Consider the following 18,707-nt stretch of genomic DNA (forward strand, 5'->3'; position numbering starts at 1 on the left):
TTCATTGTCTTCAAGTTCGATTGAAAGTTTCCTTCAGAAGCTTCAGAATTTAGCCCCCTGAGTTGCATCGTGTAATGTCTTGCTTTTTTAAAATATTTTCCTTTGTAGTGGTAGTGGATTCAGAAGTTAATTCACGTCTTTGATTCCTTTGATATTTTTACATGTTTATTTACGATGCAGGTTCACTTTTGCGTTACTTGAATAACTTCACAGCGATGACTATTTTTGCTGCTCTGGATAATCTCCTCCGTTACTTCGATTACAGGTAACTTGTACTCTTAGCTGTTTTCCTCTGCTTCATATAAATTGATAATAATACTAACAAGTATGATAGAGGCTTTTATCGCTTGCGTGTGACTCCTGTAAAATATCCAGTTGTTTTTGCCTGTTAGGTATGTGGCAGTCGGAACTGTTTTTCAAACATGAACTGATCCATGATCCATTGTCTAAAAGTGCAGGGACTGAGGGATTTGACCTAGTTCCTCCTTCAGCTGGCTGTAGCATGAATGGGAGGTACGAGATTGCTTTGTTATGTTTGGGAATGATGCATTTCCGCTTTGGGCATCCTAATCTGGCTCTAGAGGTGAGCATTGATTTCTCTTTATCGCTTCCATTGCTGAAGAATTGTTCTAACATTTAGACCTGCCTAGATGGACCAAGCTGCACATTGGATAGTCTACTGGGCTGTTGGTGAGGCTAATAATAAGTTAATAACTGATGCCATTTGTGATGTATCTTGAATTGTGTTAACCTCAAGATACTTGTGATGGTGTATCTTAAATGTGTTAACCATAACCACCCCCATTAGTAACCTTTTAGTTGAAGTTTCTCTTTCTATGGTGTCTTAGCCTTAGTATGTTGAACAAAAAAAAGCCTTAGTATATTTGTCTAAACACTTGTGAGCTCGGTTTGGGTAAATAAAGATGCAAACTTTACCTTAACATCGTCACTGTGAATTATGCAACTATTGGACTTGCTATCTTAACTTCATATTTATAAGTGATATCACTAGACATGAAATTGGGCCTTATGATTGTTCAGTTTGCTCATAGTATGGTTTCTCCTTAATCGCAGGTTTTGACTGAAGCTGTGCGTGTATCGCAACAGGTATATTTTCAATTTATTCATATGTTGTTAGCTCTGTTTATAATGTATTTTGAAGAAAGTGGTGCGTTTGATAAATTCCTGCAGGACGTGTATTTTTATCGAAGTTTCTATAAGCTGAATAGTGCGCTATTTTAATCTTTCGTATATCATTAAGTTCTGTAAGCGATTTAGGACTCTTAACACCATTTATGTTTAGTTTTCCAAATTTATTGCACTGACTTTAATATACTCCCATATTTACGTACTGATTTCTAAGTTGTCCAGAGGGGGTAGTGCAGTCTTAGCAGATATAAATTTGTTGTATTCGGTACATGCTTGAAGGATCACATTGTTATCAGTTGGGTCGAATATGCAATCACATGAGCAACATTAACAGCTTATATTGTTTAAAGATACTGTAGCTCACGCTTTAGTTCATTTGTGGTATTTAAAACATTTGTTCATACTGCAGGTTAGCAATGATACTTGTCTAGCCTATACGCTAGCAGCAATGAGCAACTTGTTATCAGAAATGGGCATTGCAAGTACCACCAGTGTTCTTGGATCGTCCTACTCACCCGTCACTAGCACTGCGTCTTCATTATCTGTACAACAAAGGGTGTACATTCTTCTGAAAGAGTCTTTGAGGAGGGCGGACAGTCTAAAGTTAAGACGCTTAGTGGCTTCTAATCATCTTGCGATGGCTAAGTTTGAGTTGATGGTTAGTCCACTAACTTTTACATTCAAAGTATCTATTTGTTTTTTTCTGTTCTGCTGCTCTGATGATTGTCAACTTGCAAGAAATAGAATCCATATCTTTGTTTTTCTAATCTTCGGAATACGCTAAATCAGAATAGTTATTTTGTTGTAATACAGCATGTGCAAAGGCCTCTGCTTTCGTTTGGTCCCAAAGCTTCAATGCGTCACAAAACTTGTCCAGTTAGTGTCTGCAAGGTACTGAATATGCCAACTAATTGTTATGCTAAATGTCCATATCTTATATTGAGGTCTAACAGTCCTTAATTAATCTATGGCAGGAGATAAGACTAGGTGCACACCTACTTAGCGACTTTTCTGCTGAAAGCTCTACAATGACAATTGATGGTACATTAAGCTCAGTTTGGCTCAAAGACTTGCAAAAACCATGGGGCCAACCTGTCCTTTCTCAGGAATCTGGTTCTAGAAAGAGTTCGACTTTTTTCCAGTTCTGTGATCATTTGGTCTCGATTCCTGGATCTGTGTCACAAATAATAGGCGCTTCTTATTTACTACGGGCAACTTCATGGGAGTTATATGGCAGGTACAATCGATATTGGCATTCTGTTTGACGATGATTGTTACTTTCTGAGAAAGCTCTGCCGGATATCTCTTTAAATGATTTTTTTTTTGGTCAACATCTCTTTAAATGATTATCCACCATTAGTGCAAAGTCGTTTATTGCAAGCTTATTATGTGCAGTTTTCTTCCACACAATTTCCATATAGATGTGTTGGTTTCAGTTGGTCAAAATTTAATTTCTCACCGTTTCAAAACCTTGCTGTTGATAAACTCATAACTCATACACTGTTGAATTTTACCTTTTAACAGGTAACCATAGGAACTTTTTTTTTTTTTAACCATAGGAACTTGATCGGTGGGGTTTCTGTAATTTATTAATCTATTTGTTTTTGTTAGCGCTCCTATGGCTCGGATGAATACCTTGGTGTATGCAACTTTATTCGGTGACTCTTCGAGGTAATCTTCATTAAAATATCACTTTCCTGTTCTACTATCAGCCCCTTTCCCTCTCGCCTTTTAGCTCTTTCTCTTTTCTAAAACGATCTCTTACATTTGTTTTATTTGATTTTTATCTATTCTTGCCCTATAGTTCATCTGACGCAGAGTTAGCATACTTGAAGCTCATTCAACATTTGGCTCTATATAAGGGATACAAAGGTTAGATTCTGTGCACAAGGTCATGAACACCTTGTTATATGTGCCATCACTCAATTATTGAACGAACATATACAAAAGTACCTTGATGATCATTCAATAAATTATAACTGAATATTATGTTTCTGTACAATGAATACCATGTCAGTGTACAAATATCTGAACTTTTGCTCACTTTTCTGATTAAATTTATTGATTTTGCTCCATTTTTTCACCCTACGTTGGCCTCTTTTCTGAAACAAATGCTATTCCAGATGCATTTGCTGCTCTTAAGATTGCGGAGGAAAAGTTCTTAACCGTGTCAAAATCAAAAGTATTGTTGCTCAAGCTGCAGCTACTACATGAACATGCCTTGCATCGGTAAGGTTTCCGGTCTCCTATATATGCCACTCCTCTTGTTATACTCTTACTCGAATCCAGATTAGCTTCATGGTTACGAGAAATAAAGGTTGTGTTTAACAACTTAGTAATTCTGTGCCGAAGTTTCCAGTCTCCTATAAGCAACCTCAGATAACCTGCGAAGTTGGTTCATTTGTCTGCCCTCTGTGATCACTTAGTGTACTGTTTGAAGGTTATGTAGATAGATTCAAACTCTTTGAAAATGTGTAAACATTCGTTGGGATATAGAATTTGAACAGAAACTCTCATTTGTACTGGATTTATTATCTCTTCAGTCAGCCATTCTAACTTTGTTAAATAAATCCATTAGCGGAAATCTGAAGCTAGCTCAACGAATGTGCAATGAGCTAGGAGGCTTGGCATCAACCACCATGGGTGTAGACATGGAGCAGAAAGTAGAAGCAAGTCTTCGTGAAGCTAGGACGTTGCTTGCAGCAAAACAGTATAGCCAGGTTTGTTCAAAATCCTTGTTGACCATCTGTTTTGTTTTCCAGGAGCTATGCTTTGGTAAGTGTATCGTCATTTTACTTTGTTACTACGTTCTCTACAGGCAGCGAAGGTGGCACACTCCCTCTTCTGCACGTGCCACAAATTCAGTTTGCAAATCGAAAAAGCGTCTGTTCTTCTTCTGCTTGCAGAGATCCATAAGGTATGACATTGGTACAAAAACTTAGTTGCTTAGATCGCTGTGATGGAATCTTATATTTCCATTGAATATTTTTCCCAGCTTCCAGTAGTGACATTTTGTTTTCTAGGTTTTATGTTCTTCTCATGCATAACGTAAAAAAAAATCGTTATTTCACTTCTATATTAGTTTTCTGACCCGCATTTACCTTTCAATTCCTCTTTTTTGGTTCTCAGAAGTCAGGAAATGCAGTCCTGGGTCTTCCGTATGCGCTGGCAAGCATCTCTTTTTGCCAGTCATTCAATTTGGATCTTCTCAAAGCATCAGCTACTCTCACACTGGCCGAGCTGTGGCTTGGTCTTGGATCAAATCATGCCAAACGGGCGTTAGACCTTTTGCATGGGGCTTTCCCTATGATTCTCGGCCATGGAGGTTTGGAGTTACGTGCTCGAGCATACATCTTTGAAGCAAACTGCTATCTGTCCAATCCAAGCTTTTCAGGTAGCTTTTGTTGTCTTGTACTGCTTTGACTATATAGTTTAGTTCATGTTGCTTGGTTGCATGATGATAATTTTTATATGAATGGGCTGTGAATATATTCCGCCAGTTTCCACAGATTCTGACACTGTCCTGGATTCACTAAGGCAAGCTTCAGATGAGCTTCAAGCGTTGGAGGTAACTTATGCCAATAAGAACGCTATGTAGCCTTTTCTTTCAGAAACAAGCCTGAACTCTGTTCTATCGCCATATTGAATAAGAGATGCTATGCTGCTATTGGTTTAAGATAAACTAGATCCAGCTTCGGTTTATCTCATCGATACATAACTTTTTTGGATTCTAGTATATGGTGAATTACCGCGTGTTCACTTGTTAATCATTGTGTTTGTTGTGCAGTACCATGAATTGGCAGCTGAAGCTTTATATTTAATGGCAATGGTATACGACAAGTTGGGACAGATTGAGGAGAGGGAAGAGGCTGCAACTATGTTTAAGAAGCATATAACAGCTCTCGAGAATCCTCAAAACGAGGAACCAAACATGGCATGAGAGTGCGTGACTTTATTTGCTTATGCTTATTATGCAAAGCTTGTAATTCTAGTGATGTGTAGCTGTACTTCATGATCGAGAGTAAGTTGCAACTTTCCATAACTCTGAAAATGTAGGAAACTCTAGAAGCCGTCGAGTTTATTTGAGGAATTTTCTTATGTAATACGTAACATAATCGCTGTTTCTTTACGTACTTGATCAAATGGCTGGATTAGGGTATGAACCTAATGATGTATTACTATACGTCAAGATGTAACTGTCACATTACCAAACACTAGATTCCACGGTTGCCTCATAAGCATACTCACCCCATATGTGTGTTTGGATAACTTCCATCATCGTAGAAATATTTAGATTTTGACCAAAAAAAATAAAAAAGTAATATTTCGATATTTGTGAAGATGGTATATGTAGATTAGATGCGTCTTACACGTCAGAACTTGGTGACCACAGACAATGAGAACGAACCAATCAGCTAGCTAAAGGTCAAGCAAAGTGGGGAGAGAGATCCATCACGTTAAGCTTTCATTTCAATGAAAATCAGAACTTACACGTGTAGTCTCCATATCCAATAAAAGTCAACATCTGATCTGACAATCTTAAGACTGATATTAAAAAAAACAGAACACAGCTCAACGAACGACCACACTCACAGTTCCGTAGCAGAGTTTAGTTCCATCAGAAAGGTGAGAAACATCCATGGGGCACAAAAACGCAGCCGTTTCAGAGAAACAGCATCACGACGACGACGACGGCAACGCTGCTACCTCCGCATCGCCGCCGGGATTCAAACTCGTCGGATTCTCCAAGTTCATCAGAAAGAATCCAAAGTCCGACAAGTTCAACGTCAAGCGCTTCCACCACATCGAGTTCTGGTGCGGCGACGCCACCAACGTCTCCCGCCGCTTCTCGTGGGGCCTCGGCATGAGATTCTCAGCCAAATCCGATCTCTCCACCGGAAACAATGTCCACGCCTCCTACCTCCTCACCTCAGGCGACCTCCGCTTCCTCTTCACAGCTCCCTACTCCACATCTCTCTCCGCCGGCGAAACTTCACCGACCACCACAACAACAGCCTCCATCCCCTCCTTCGATCACGCCACCTACCGCTCCTTCTTCTCTTCCCATGGTCTCGGCGTGAGAGCAGTCGCCGTCGAAGTCGAAGACGCAGAGTCAGCCTTCTCCATCAGCGTCTCCAACGGCGCCGTTCCTTCATCCCCTCCTATCCTCCTAAACGACGCCGTTACGATCTCCGAGGTTAAACTCTACGGCGACGTCGTCCTCCGTTACGTCAGTTACAACAAAGCCGTTACATCAGTTTTCCTCCCGAGATTCGAGCCTGTGGAAGATACGTCGTCGTTTCCACTAGACTACGGTATAACGCGTCTCGACCACGCCGTGGGGAACGTCCCGGAGCTCGTCCCAGCGTTAACTTACCTCGCAACGTTCACCGGCTTCCACCAGTTCGCTGAGTTCACAGCAGACGACGTGGGAACAGCCGAGAGCGGGTTGAACTCGGCGGTTTTGGCAAACAACGACGAGACGGTGCTTCTGCCGATAAACGAGCCGGTTCACGGGACGAGGAGGAAGAGTCAGATCCAGACGTATCTGGAGCACAACGAAGGCGCGGGGCTACAGCATCTGGCGCTGACGAGCGGAGACATATTCAGGACTCTGAGGGAGATGCGGAAGAGGAGCGGTGTCGGAGGGTTCGACTTCATGCCTTCTCCTCCGCCTACTTACTACAAGAATCTCAAGAAACGGGTGGGAGATGTGCTTAGTGAGGAAGAGATCAAGGAGTGTGAGGAGTTGGGGATTCTTGTGGATAGGGACGATCAAGGGACGTTGCTTCAGATCTTCACAAAACCACTTGGTGACAGGTAGTACAAAGACAAAACTTGCAAGTGTGTTTCTCTCTTTTATCAGAAAGCTAAGAGAGTCTCTTTGTCTTTTTGAATAGGCCGACGATATTTATAGAGATAATACAGAGGATAGGATGCATGAAGAAAGATGGGGAAGGGAAAGTTTACCAGAGTGGAGGATGTGGTGGTTTTGGCAAAGGCAACTTCTCTGAGCTCTTCAAGTCTATTGAAGAGTATGAGAAGACTCTTGAAGCTAAACAGCTTTTGGGGTGAAGAAGAAGAAGAAGGAACCAACTAAAGGGATTGTTGTAATCATGTGTAAAACTTTGTATGTTGTTACAAATACTATTATCATTTTTAGAAATCGAGATCAATACAAACCACCATTGTCTTTTGTGTGGAAATGTCTTTGGATCAGGAATCAGTATTCTGGATATCTTAATCTTTGGGGCCAACGCTGAACTTAGCTATGAAGAAACCGATGGTATCGAGCTCAGATGACGGGTCGAACTTCTGAACCATTTCTTCTTCACCTGGTTTTAACCACTCCCTGCATAACAACGTCATACATGTTTTTTTTTTCAAGTTCTGCTTTGCTGAATGTTAATTAGATGATGACTCTCGTGAGTATATAGATAGATACTTACTCGACATATCCGTCGGGAAATTCACATCGGCCAACTAGACCAGGGCCTCCAATCCTAGGATGCTGCAACAAGATAGCAACACACATGTAAGAAACATTTAGGACAAAGAACAAGATCCTAGTGCACAATGTATGCCAGGATCTCCAACAGTTTTTTAGATACAAACCTGTGGTGCTAAGGAAAGGAATTTGTATTTATCTAGAGCATAGCGAACCACCGCCTCATTCTCACTAGGGTTAATTGTGCATCTAGCAAAATGGAAACACACATCATCAACAGGTAAGATTATAGTAACTCTCAATTACTCAACACTGTGTCACTGCATCATCTGCATAATTTGGATGATGCAAACTCAGAATTTAAATTATGCTTGCATACTTACGTTGAGTATACGAGAACTCCACCAACGCGAACCAATTGAACAGCCTGGTCAAACATTTTACGCTGGTACCTTCCGTGGTTTCTCAAAGATATTACAGTCTCCTACAAGAAATAGCGGTTGGCAAATTCATTCCACAAGTCAGCACACTTTCAACAATCTTCAAAAAGGAAGAAGGAAGAAACACAGGTTTTACTCCGAATTACTACAAACACTTCAGAGTATTTATATAACTTCAAGGAGCTACTAGGAACTAATTATTTCTGCGACATATACAAGTGATGAAGCTAAGACTATCCATATGTTGACACAAATACTTGGATGGATGTGTACACGTTTTTAACTCAAAGAAGGTAATGCTTTACCAGCCCAGCGAAAAGACGAGGTCTCAAGCCAAGAGCAGAACAAGGAGCATCTAAAAGGACCCTATCAAAACTATTAGGCGGGAAACCTTTTGATTTTCCAGCCCTTCCACCTTGGCTTTGAGTCCTTCCGCGACCATTTTTCAGCCTTCCCTTATTCTTCCTGATTTCAGATTGGCTAACGTTATCCCCTCCATTTCGCTGTTTAGTGCTCTCTAAAAATATGGATATGATAATGCAATAATTAAATATTCATCATAGTTTATTTAAACTACTGGAATTAATATATGGCGCTTTTCATTTATACACGCAAGCATATGCACGAGAAAATGGACTACAAATGCCAAGTCAGTTATGTTCTGAAAATGCTTAAGTGATGACTAAGGTCCTTCTCCGCCAAGGGGGCAAGGCGATGCAAACATGGCAACTTTCACCTAGCAAACACAGAGGCTAATATTTCGAAAAAAAAACAGAAGTAGAGTGATTACCATTTTTCTCGCCCGAGTTTTCAGCCTCAGATGTTCTAGAAGCATCAGATGCTATTTCCTCTTTTGATGATAATTCAGAATGGCTGATCATAGAACCACTGTTTTCACCGTTAACTGATGTTGTTGAATCACTGAGTGTGCTCGGAAGACAAACAGATTTTAGCGCATCCAATTTACATGTTGTTATGCAAGTTAAGCCCATCTCAGCAGACAATCTCTGGACATCCAGCACCTATTTTTTAAAAGAAAAAATAAGATAGTAGACGGACTAATTAAAAGCAGGTAATTTGAAAATTGCAATCACAACAACAATATCCTTTTGTTTTGTGTTTCTTAGCACTCAATGTAAACAGGTCAGCGAGTAGAAACACCAACTGAAATCATGACTGTTTCAATAAATTATGTGAGGAATTCAAAAGGTTATTATATGTAATAAAAAGAAAAGAAAAATGTACTTTGTTATGAGATCTATCTGCTGCCACTATCTCTCCTTCATCATTCATAAGTATAGCTATTGCAGTAGTCTTCCCTCCCGGTGCTGCACACATATCTAGTATTCTCTCCCCTTTCTGAGGATCTGGGCGGCCAAGACAACAAACAGTTAAGCATAAAATTTCCTCAGACTTGCAACTCCATCCATATCTATCTACTATGTATGGATTTATGAAAACCACTGTATATACAAGTGAGGCTGAAGGTATAAAGCATGGCGATTAATTCACTTACCAAGAGCATTAGCAGCAACAATACTTGGCAGGTTTTGAAGAAATATTTCTCCCTCCAGGACATCTAAAGGAGCCAAAACAACAATGTGCGATTAATACCCCCTCAAGATGAAATAAGAGACTGAGAGTCCTAAGTAGATAGCAAACTTAGGGGAAAAGAAGAAGCTTACTATGAAAAGAAGGCAATCTGAAAACTCTGTTGTTCAAATCAACCGCAACTCCATGAGAAACACGAAACATGCCAGCCCTTGACAACATAGCTGTTCCCATGCCAATATATAGTCCACTGCGTTCACAGTAGAAAGGATCTACAATAACACTACGGCACATGTCAACTGTTTAAGCTCAAAATATCTTACGTGACCCCAAAAAACAAAAACTTTTAAAGGTTTGATTGTTGGCAACCCAAGAGCTTATGTATAAATGCATTCCACAGAGTATATTATTTGACTTATTTGGCTGCCACAAGTTGTAACTTTTGATCGCTAAAAGGTAGCAATATTTTCTTTGATAGCAATACTCAAATGCCTATTCTACGGTGTCAGTTATAGTGAAACAAAAGTCTTGGCAGACCATAATGCGAAGAAGACCAAAGCAGGAGGAAGAAGTGTGATGCTTGCCTGTGGGTTGACCCTGAAGGGTGGTGCCACGAGTCATATTAACACTCCAGTCACCTTCATCATTAGGTTGTTCCATAGCAACACAGACGGCAACTGCATCTCCTTTCTCAACATGAGCAGTGCAAGCCAGTACACCTGGGACATAGACCTACACCAAAAAAAAACATAAGAGAGTAAATATAACTTCTTTCCTTTCCTCCGCAGTTCATTGTTTTACTGGAAAGATAAAAGGAGTGTCTAACCTGGGCTCCTCTGAGGACTGCTTCAGCACACTTCCTGCTCACAAGTACCTCCTTGGGAGGGGTTTCAGGGCTAGAGCCATAGTCAATTCTATGTGGGCCTGAACCATTGACGAAAACAACGTATTCCAAACCAGGAATCTGACACTTGGAGATGGGACTGCTCCCATCGGACTGCACTAGCTTCAACCCATCCTCGGATTCGTTTAAGAGATTCGTAAGCTTCTCAATAACCGCGTCGCTTGTGGTTTTAACTGTGTTCACCCGAATGCAGGAGTAGCAAGATGGACGCCTAACATGGAATGGAACAAACAAACACTGTTAAATAGGACAAAATGTAGCAACACTAACTAGTGCCAGAACTAAGAAGAAAAGTGAGGCATTTTTGTTAAATTAGTTACTAATGGTATAAAGAAGACATAATGTGAGAGAAAAAGAGCTCAGAAAACCAAAAACACAGCTCGAAACCCCCAAAACACTAATGATCCGTATTGTCACCAAATATGTGGGAATGTACATATTAATAAGCTCACACGAATTGGTATGCACACAATAACGAAGAGGAAAGCAAATCAATGATTGCATCAAAAGAGGAATTGATAGGAAAGGTTAAAGTACGTGAGAGCCTTTGAAATTCGAGCAAAGTGGTCAGGTCCGTAAGCTTTATTGAAGTAGTCTTCAACTTCAGGATCCCATCGCAACACTGGTTCGTAACTGTAACGCGACGAAGGATGATTCATCTCCATCTGCTGAGCCTGAGAGAGTGTGTGTGTCCGTTTGTCTGAGAGAAGCAGAGGAGAAAGATGGTCGTGTTGTGACTCTCTGGCTAGAGCAACTGGGGGGGAGGAAGGAGGGTTTTAGCATGGATCGGGCTTTAATGGTGAATGGGCTTCAATTGCTGGACTAAGCCCACTAAGCGTTACTCAATTGTTAGCCCAACTCAACTATTTTAACATGCAAACTTAAGGTTGTGTGCATCAGTAAGAGAAGACAACAGAGGAGAGGATATGTTGTGTTTATTCAGTTAAGACTTTCAACGTAGTGTGTTGTGTTATTACAAAATCGTTTTCTTCAAACTCCAACACTGGATGCAGCGATGATTAAATAAGTCTGGTTTTCGGTTTACCAATGCTTGGTTTGGTTAAGCTCCAGAATATGCTTTTGGTTGAAGTCTAGATTACATACCAAAACCTCAACCAAGCCTAAAAACCTAAACCTTAAATCTGATAATGGTGATCTTATAAATAGTTAATAGTAGTTATCGTTTTCAGATGATGTCGTCTTCTCCACACAAACAAACAAAAAAACTAATCAAAATTCTATATTAAGTGTTAAAGATTAGATATAGCAGGTCAGGTTTTAGGTCGTTGCAACAGCGGCGACCAATTTGGACAGCTCAAATTTGGCTTTGTTGTCTCAACCTTCTCCTCATTATATATATATCTTCATCTTTCTCATAATCCCCTGCTTCTTAACGTTAAACACAGTACAGAGGCAGAGGAGCAACAAACAAAATGTCTGGCTCCATTTTGGAAAAGGCCACCTCTGCTCTCGGTGAAGTCGCCAAAACCGATGTCTTAAAGGATGCAGTGGACAATGTTGTCTCAAGAGGCATAGATGGAGCCAAATCTCTGCTTCACAATTTGGAGGAGAATAAAGGTCAAGTCTCCTCCAAGATCGTCGGAGCTGTTTCACAGTTTGCCGGTGGTAGCGCCGACTCCTCAGCCACCACAACCGCAGACCGTGACTTACCCATGTCCACAGACAATCAGGTTGGAATCAAAAACACACACATATATTGGAACAAAATTAGATTAGGTGGGAGAGATAGAGAATCATATGCTTGTTTCTTTTGACAATTGCAGCCACTCCTAGGGGCCGGTGAGACGGCAACGCCATGGTGGAAGAGCTGTTGTGAAATACTAGAACTTCTCAAGGCATCCTCATCATCTAACTAGATGAAGATCAGCCTTCCATGTGAAGTAAACAGAGAAGATATCCCACCAAGTTTTTTAAGTTATGTTTTATATATCCTTTCTTTCAATTCCTCTGGCTTAACCCTCTGGTTATTTTTTCAATCTCTTTTGATTGTTGCTGAGAATATTTGTATAGAAAGATGTAAGCAAACACATAATATAAAGAAAAGACTCCTAAGTTGTGTGAAATCAAATCACATTCTCAAAAGCAAATATAACAAAGATAGGTATCGTAAGAAACACTCCAAAAACAAACAAAATCAACTTCTACCTCCGAGAGAATTAAGCCTTCTTCGAGCGGTAAACATAGAAGACAACAGCTGCTCCCGCAACTGCAACCCCAACAGCAGCCAAAGCTCCACCATAACCACCACTCACAGCAGCAGTCGTCGGAGACCACGACCTACTACTAACCTCCACGCCATTCACCGGCTGCTCAACCATGTTCTTCAACCCACTGATCATCTTCTCAGACTCATCCATCTGTCTCTCCAGCTCCACAATCTCCGATTCCATATCCCTCACTCTCTTCTCAGACTCTCTCAACGAATCCTCCACAACCTTCTTCTCCGTTCTCCACTTCTCCAACTCTGCTTTCCCTTCAGTAACATTAGATTCCAAACCTTTGATCTTCTCCTTCAACTCATCAACCTCCTTCTCCTTGTTATCAATCCTGTCCCTCATCTCTTCCTCCGCTCTCACCTTCTTGTTCCTCTCCTCCAACTCCTTCGCCTCCAAAGCACCCAGCTTTCCTTCCAACTCCTTCATCCTCTTCTCGTTCTCCTCCTTCCCACTCCTCAACGCAACAACCTCCTTCTCCACCTCCTCGATCCCATCCCTCTTCTGTGCAATCTCGTCCCGGAGCTTCTTCGCCTCCTTCTCAGCCTCCTCCCTCTCCGTCCGAGCCGCCACGAGCTCATCCCGAATCCTCGCCTTTTCCGTCTCGAGCTCCGATGATCTCTCCGCGATAGCCTCCAGAACCTTCTTCTCCTCCTCCGATTTGTCGATCTCTCTCTCCATCTCCCCCATCTTACGCCTCGCCTTGGCCTCCGCTCCTCTCATCTCCTCGACCTCCGCCGTCAGAGCCTCGATTCTCTTGCTGATCTCGCCCTTCTCCCGCTCTAACTCCTGATTCCGAGACTCGAGATCTCCGATCTTTCCCGCCGACTTTCCGCCGTCGGAATCGAGGAAACTGTCGTCCTCCTGAACCGTCGTCGCGTCGCCGTTCAAGCTCCTCTCTTCCGCCATCGTAAATGAATCGGATAAAACGAGTGATAAACCCTAAAGGTGGCTTCGTTGAAAGGAATTATATAGTGAAAAGGGGAAAAGGAAAGTTTCAATCTTTTTTTTGATTACCAGTGAAAAGGGATAAGCAAACTTTCTGCGATTCGATGCAATGCAATTAGGGTTTCGCGCTCCCTCCACAAACCAATGATAACCGAACAAGTCTGATCTGTTATGGATGGACGGCTGAGAAACGACGAATCGAACAAAGGTAAACAAAAATAAAGTTTCCAAGCACGTGCGCACCACTTTTTGTTACCTTTTTCTTCTTTTTTCGACATTTTACTTTTTGTTATGATATTATTTTATTGTAGGTCGCCAAAAATTTCACTAATCTCTATGATTATTTCCAAGTGTAAACTTTTTTATTGTCTCAGTGTAAGAATCTTCAACTGTAATGGTGGATGGTGTTGTTTTTTTTTTTCCATCAAGTTTTTGATTTAATGAAAGACGGGCCTAGCCCAGTTACAACAGAAAGCAAACAAAAGCCCATAAACAGGAGGCCAGATGACACCCAGCAGAGCCCAAATACATTAAAACGGCCCATCGGCCCATACTTTCGAACCCCGACGACTCGGCCCGTGTAAGCGACAAGGAGGCTGGAGAGAAGACACGCGTAGGAATCTGTACCTTCAAGGCACCACGTGTTGCTCCGCTTCAACTTGTACTTCACCACCCCGTCCCATCGCCGGAGACGTCCACCGAAAACCCTAGTTCCGCCGGGACTCAATAACCCACGGAATCCCCGACGTAACCCGATCTACTCCTCGTAACTTTTTCCTCATGTCGGAGAGTTTCCACGAGATCTCTTCCGACACTGCGAGCTTCTTAAACATTCTAACCTTTTTTCTTCTCTTGTCGTCGTCACCATCGAAGGAGAGCTTTTTCTCTTACAGAGATCTCCTCCACCTTGAGTCGCGCCAAACTTCCCGACGACAAGAGCCACAACTCCACTTCCATCAACGCAACCTAGTACCCAAAACCCAAACAACTACGGGTTCCAAACCGACAGTGTAGAGCTATGTAAGCCTCTACCCTTCGGAGCCAAAAGACGGCGAAGAAAGATCTAAGAGAGCATCCTCTTCCTGAGCACTGAAACCGGCGGCGGCGTAGCAAGAGAGCTCCACCTCCCGGAGAAAACCGGCGGCGACAGATCTATGGTAGCATCCATCTCCCGGCGTCATACTCAACACACGCGAACCAATCTTCTCACACCAAAAGCTTCCACCGACTGCGTCTTCCCTCTATGCGAGGACACCACCGAAGACGGTGGCTCCAATCCAAAGCTCTGACAAAGCAGTCAATGAGAGGAGGTGGAGAAGAGGCCAAAAGAAACAACATGACTGATGGAGAAAGGTTCCGGCGGCGGCACGGACGCTCACGCGCCGGCCGCACGCCGGTTCCCTACTCAGATCTCTTTTCTCTCTCTAGACAAGTGCAGTTTAACCAGTTATTTCTGGTGGATGGTGTTGTTAGAATTAATTAATTTGCGATTTGATTAACCCTGAAAAAGCACTCAAAAAGTGTCAAATGCGATTTGATTCACCCAAATGCTTTCAGAAAACAAAGTGTTCATATGGGCTTCTTCAGGCTTTAACTGAAAGGGCCCATGAGTTATGATGGAAATTTTAAATGGGTCTCCGCTTTAGTCTCCATGTATAGATATCAAATGATTTAATCCTGTTCGTTCGTTGATGGGCTACATGAAAATCCATTTAAACAAATATAGGTGGGTCGTTACGATTTACATTTGAGAAAAAGAACAACCAATCAAACCAGGATATACAATACCAGCTAGTTATAAGTCTTTTTGTCTGAAATTGCTGGATGGATATCACTAGGTCATCTGGTTTGATCGTTATGGTATGCGTTTTCGCTGTAGCGTTGTCTACGACATTATGTATCTTCTCCTTATAGGTACTTCTCCAAAAAAAAGATGATCATATATGTCTTTACAAATATTATAACTAGAAAGCATTTTGTAGTTATGTTGCATCTAGGCTAGATGCATCATATATGCATGCTTCATCAGTAGAAACAGTACATTATGAGAATAAGCTGTGTGTGATCAAACTGACAGGAGATGATGAATTTGTACATAAATTTAGACCAAAGTTTGGCATGTTGAATTATTTGCACCATGGGACGTTTTCTTTCTGTGGTATATCTACAATTTTAGTTAACGAGCTCACCCAATAGTACAGATTCCACCTATTATGCAGGAAATGTCTGAAAATAGTTATTGTTATGATTCCTTAAGTAAAATATCCTGAATTTTACAAAAAAAAAGAAGAAAAAGTTCAATTACAAGAGCCGTCGTAGTCTAGAGTGATATCCAATAATTTCTCATTTAAAATACGTACCCGAACTAATTTTAAAACCCGATATATCTTAATAATGATCTAATGATTAGCATAATGTTCTTGCTAGAAACTGATTGTTCAAAGTTAGGTAACATATTCAAAATCTACACTAACATTGTTGTCTTTGGTATGATGGGTTGTTAAATGTTATAAATTGTGTGGTGGTTGTGGAAAGCTGTATGTCTGAGCCCAAAGCATAAAATGTATGATAACTACGTAGAAAAAAAAAACAAAATTAAATGAAAAAGGGTTTGGGGTAACGTACTTTAAGCAAACATTCAACGAAATCGGCATGCCGTTAACTACCTCACCAATTATAATACTTTCCGCAACATCTGCATGCACGTTTCTCTTCCATTAGATTCTTTGTTCAGTGTATTAATTTTATTTCTTCGAAGGGAAAAAGAAATAAAAAGAAACTAGATAATTGTAATATGGACCAATAGTCAACATGCATTTTCTCGTTAGTCACCTACAATAATACTTTCCGCAACATTTGCATGCACGTTTCTCTTCCGTTAGATTCTTTGTTCAATGTATTAATTTTATTTCTTTAAAGGGAAAAAGAAATAGAAAGAAATTAGATAATTGTAATTTGGACCATTAAAAGATATAGTCAACATGCATTTTCTCGTTAGTCACCTACCTGCACCAGTCTCACTTATATTGCCGCGTTATGTTAATTTGAGTAGGTAACTCTGTTTGTTCTCTTCGTATTGAGCGGCAAAATTTCCAAAAGTCATTTCTCTGAACTGAGGGATTAAATTTAAAGTGGTAGCATAATTATGAGTTAGACTAGCTAGAACGTGAAGCTGAAACCAATGGGTGCAATGTGAAGTTATTATTAGACACGTAGTTGTCCCACATCGGTAGTTGGAATGGATCCTTAGTAATATATAAGGTGGATGAGTCACTCCACTTATCACCAATTAGTTTTAAGTGTGAAGTCCATCTAGCTTAACATGGTATTAGAGTCCGATCTACATAGTCCAACCCGATCCACATCGATCTGGTTCAAAGTTGGCCCATCGATCTTTGCCCGAACATTCCGAGATTGACGCTCAAAGAGTCATCATCTTGAGAGGGCGTATTAAAAATATAGTTGTCCAACATCGATAGTTGGAAGGGATCCTTATTAATATATAAGGTGGATAGACCACTCCACTTATCACAAATTGGTTTTAAGGGTAAAGTCCATCTAGCATAACAGTTATTACTTATTACCACTTGAACTACCAATTACTTGAGAAAAAGCACTTACAATTATTTGTTTTCTGACGATTTCACTGGGTCAACTGCCACCCCTCCATTGCAGCTAGGCCCACCCAGCTTGGTTTTAACATATACAGTTTGAATGAGTAGCTAGTTGGTCACACGTTCGGGCACTGTCATTATATTTATGAGAACAGCTCTTTGAACTGTTGGGTTACTTGTTTTGGTTCATGCATGCCACACCTGTGTTCCATTTGGCTGTATTGAAGACCAGTGCAGTTTTTTCAATTGGTAACAATATATCGATATATCGGCTCATTAGCAAGCCCGGTATAGAAAGAGCTGCCTATATATCACAAAAAATATCCGCAAGAAAAACGAAATTTACTAAATTCTAATCTTTAGATTTCGAATTCTACCAAAATTTATTTTAGTAGAAAAAAGAAGACACATGCAAAGATGGATGCAGATGACTTTTGTCTTTAATAAATTATTGTAGATATGAATCTAATCAATAAATTCTAAGATATAAACCAGGATATAAGTTAAAGGGTCTCTAAGTTGAATTAGAATTTAAAATTAGTTTATCCTAATTTTGTTTTACTTTTTCAGGGTGAAACGCTTGACGATGACATGAATGTTTTTTTTGGTTTACAGACTCTACACGCTACGATATTACCGGTACAGAACGTCGTTGCATACTTATTGGCGTTGACACTTTGCGTAATTGTCGCTGAGCAGGATCTATATATGCAACGTCAGCTAGGGTTTTTAACTGAGCAGGATCTACTATATACACAATTTTTCAGTGACAAAATCCAGGGCGCATAGTATGCTACTAGTAGACCAAAAAATAATACCATATAGATTTTGGAGTATATGTAGTTAATGAAAGTAAAAACAGCGGTGATATTATATTCAAAAGTAGGAAGAATCAAAGCCGAGACAGTCCAAAGCAACTGCCAAAATAGGATAACACATTGAAGAGGAACGGACCGATGTTGACTTTCTAGATGTTTAGAATGTTCAACAACGTATATGCGTAAATGAATACGAGTCTTTTTTTTAATGACGATGTTATCCACTTCTATGATTTGGATAACTTCAAAGCCTTAACATCCAGTTATGTCATTTGAGTCACTACCTCAGTACGTCGATACAGATTTTAGGTTTTGATGCGTATAACTAACGAACCAAAATACAAGCAAATTTAAATGATGCGTATATTTAACGAACCAGTATATCTACAATCAAATCATATATGACGTATGTTTAAGATTACCTTGTCATTCTACGTAGATATTTTTTCATTTACATGAATATATCGTTTCATAGAAAATAATAATTATTACGCACCATATAGGCATATACATCTTAGCAAAAAATGCATAACTTTATAGATAGAGCAGACTTGCTTTTCAAAGAGCAAGTTATGAAATTCTTATTTATAATTAACTAAGT

The 18,707-nt window shown here is 40.5% G+C and overlaps 5 protein-coding genes across 5 annotated transcripts; 3 read left to right on the top strand and 2 right to left on the bottom strand.

Moving 5' to 3' along the window:
• The first annotated feature begins 229 nt into the window (after positions 1-229).
• LOC130494754 (anaphase-promoting complex subunit 5) lies at positions 230-5,312 on the top strand. The gene is made up of 14 exons (XM_056996636.1): positions 230-265; positions 459-583; positions 1,075-1,107; positions 1,559-1,807; positions 1,963-2,040; positions 2,124-2,386; positions 2,761-2,820; positions 2,954-3,021; positions 3,273-3,378; positions 3,728-3,869; positions 3,968-4,066; positions 4,279-4,543; positions 4,650-4,717; positions 4,937-5,312. Exons 2-14 carry the CDS (start codon positions 503-505, stop codon positions 5,087-5,089), a joined length of 1,665 nt encoding a protein of 554 aa, XP_056852616.1. The 5' UTR covers positions 230-265; positions 459-502; the 3' UTR covers positions 5,090-5,312.
• A 361-nt stretch (positions 5,313-5,673) lies between these two features.
• LOC108843953 (4-hydroxyphenylpyruvate dioxygenase) lies at positions 5,674-7,359 on the top strand. Its single transcript, XM_018617120.2, has 2 exons — positions 5,674-6,969; positions 7,050-7,359. Exons 1-2 carry the CDS (start codon positions 5,789-5,791, stop codon positions 7,222-7,224), a joined length of 1,356 nt encoding a protein of 451 aa, XP_018472622.2. The 5' UTR covers positions 5,674-5,788; the 3' UTR covers positions 7,225-7,359.
• On the bottom strand, positions 7,236-11,238 carry LOC130501812 (rRNA (cytosine-C(5))-methyltransferase NOP2C). The gene is made up of 12 exons (XM_056996635.1): positions 11,030-11,238; positions 10,415-10,703; positions 10,173-10,320; positions 9,723-9,860; positions 9,554-9,616; positions 9,283-9,404; positions 8,828-9,059; positions 8,343-8,554; positions 7,981-8,081; positions 7,765-7,846; positions 7,599-7,660; positions 7,236-7,501 (listed from the first exon to the last, which is right to left on the bottom strand). Exons 1-12 carry the CDS (start codon positions 11,155-11,157, stop codon positions 7,390-7,392), a joined length of 1,689 nt encoding a protein of 562 aa, XP_056852615.1. The 5' UTR covers positions 11,158-11,238; the 3' UTR covers positions 7,236-7,389.
• Positions 11,239-11,698: 460 nt separating this feature from the next.
• Positions 11,699-12,576, top strand: LOC130501816 (uncharacterized). The gene is made up of 2 exons (XM_056996639.1): positions 11,699-12,183; positions 12,277-12,576. Exons 1-2 carry the CDS (start codon positions 11,926-11,928, stop codon positions 12,367-12,369), a joined length of 351 nt encoding a protein of 116 aa, XP_056852619.1. The 5' UTR covers positions 11,699-11,925; the 3' UTR covers positions 12,370-12,576.
• On the bottom strand, positions 12,567-13,839 carry LOC108844018 (peroxisomal and mitochondrial division factor 2). The gene has a single exon (XM_018617214.2). The coding sequence runs from the start codon at positions 13,633-13,635 to the stop codon at positions 12,670-12,672; it is 966 nt and encodes a 321-aa protein (XP_018472716.2). The 5' UTR covers positions 13,636-13,839; the 3' UTR covers positions 12,567-12,669.
• Between the last annotated feature and the right edge of the window lie 4,868 nt (positions 13,840-18,707).

Source organism: Raphanus sativus, unplaced genomic scaffold (genome assembly GCF_000801105.2).
Source record: "Raphanus sativus cultivar WK10039 unplaced genomic scaffold, ASM80110v3 Scaffold0296, whole genome shotgun sequence".
In the NCBI taxonomy this organism is placed as follows: Eukaryota; Viridiplantae; Streptophyta; class Magnoliopsida; order Brassicales; family Brassicaceae; genus Raphanus; species Raphanus sativus.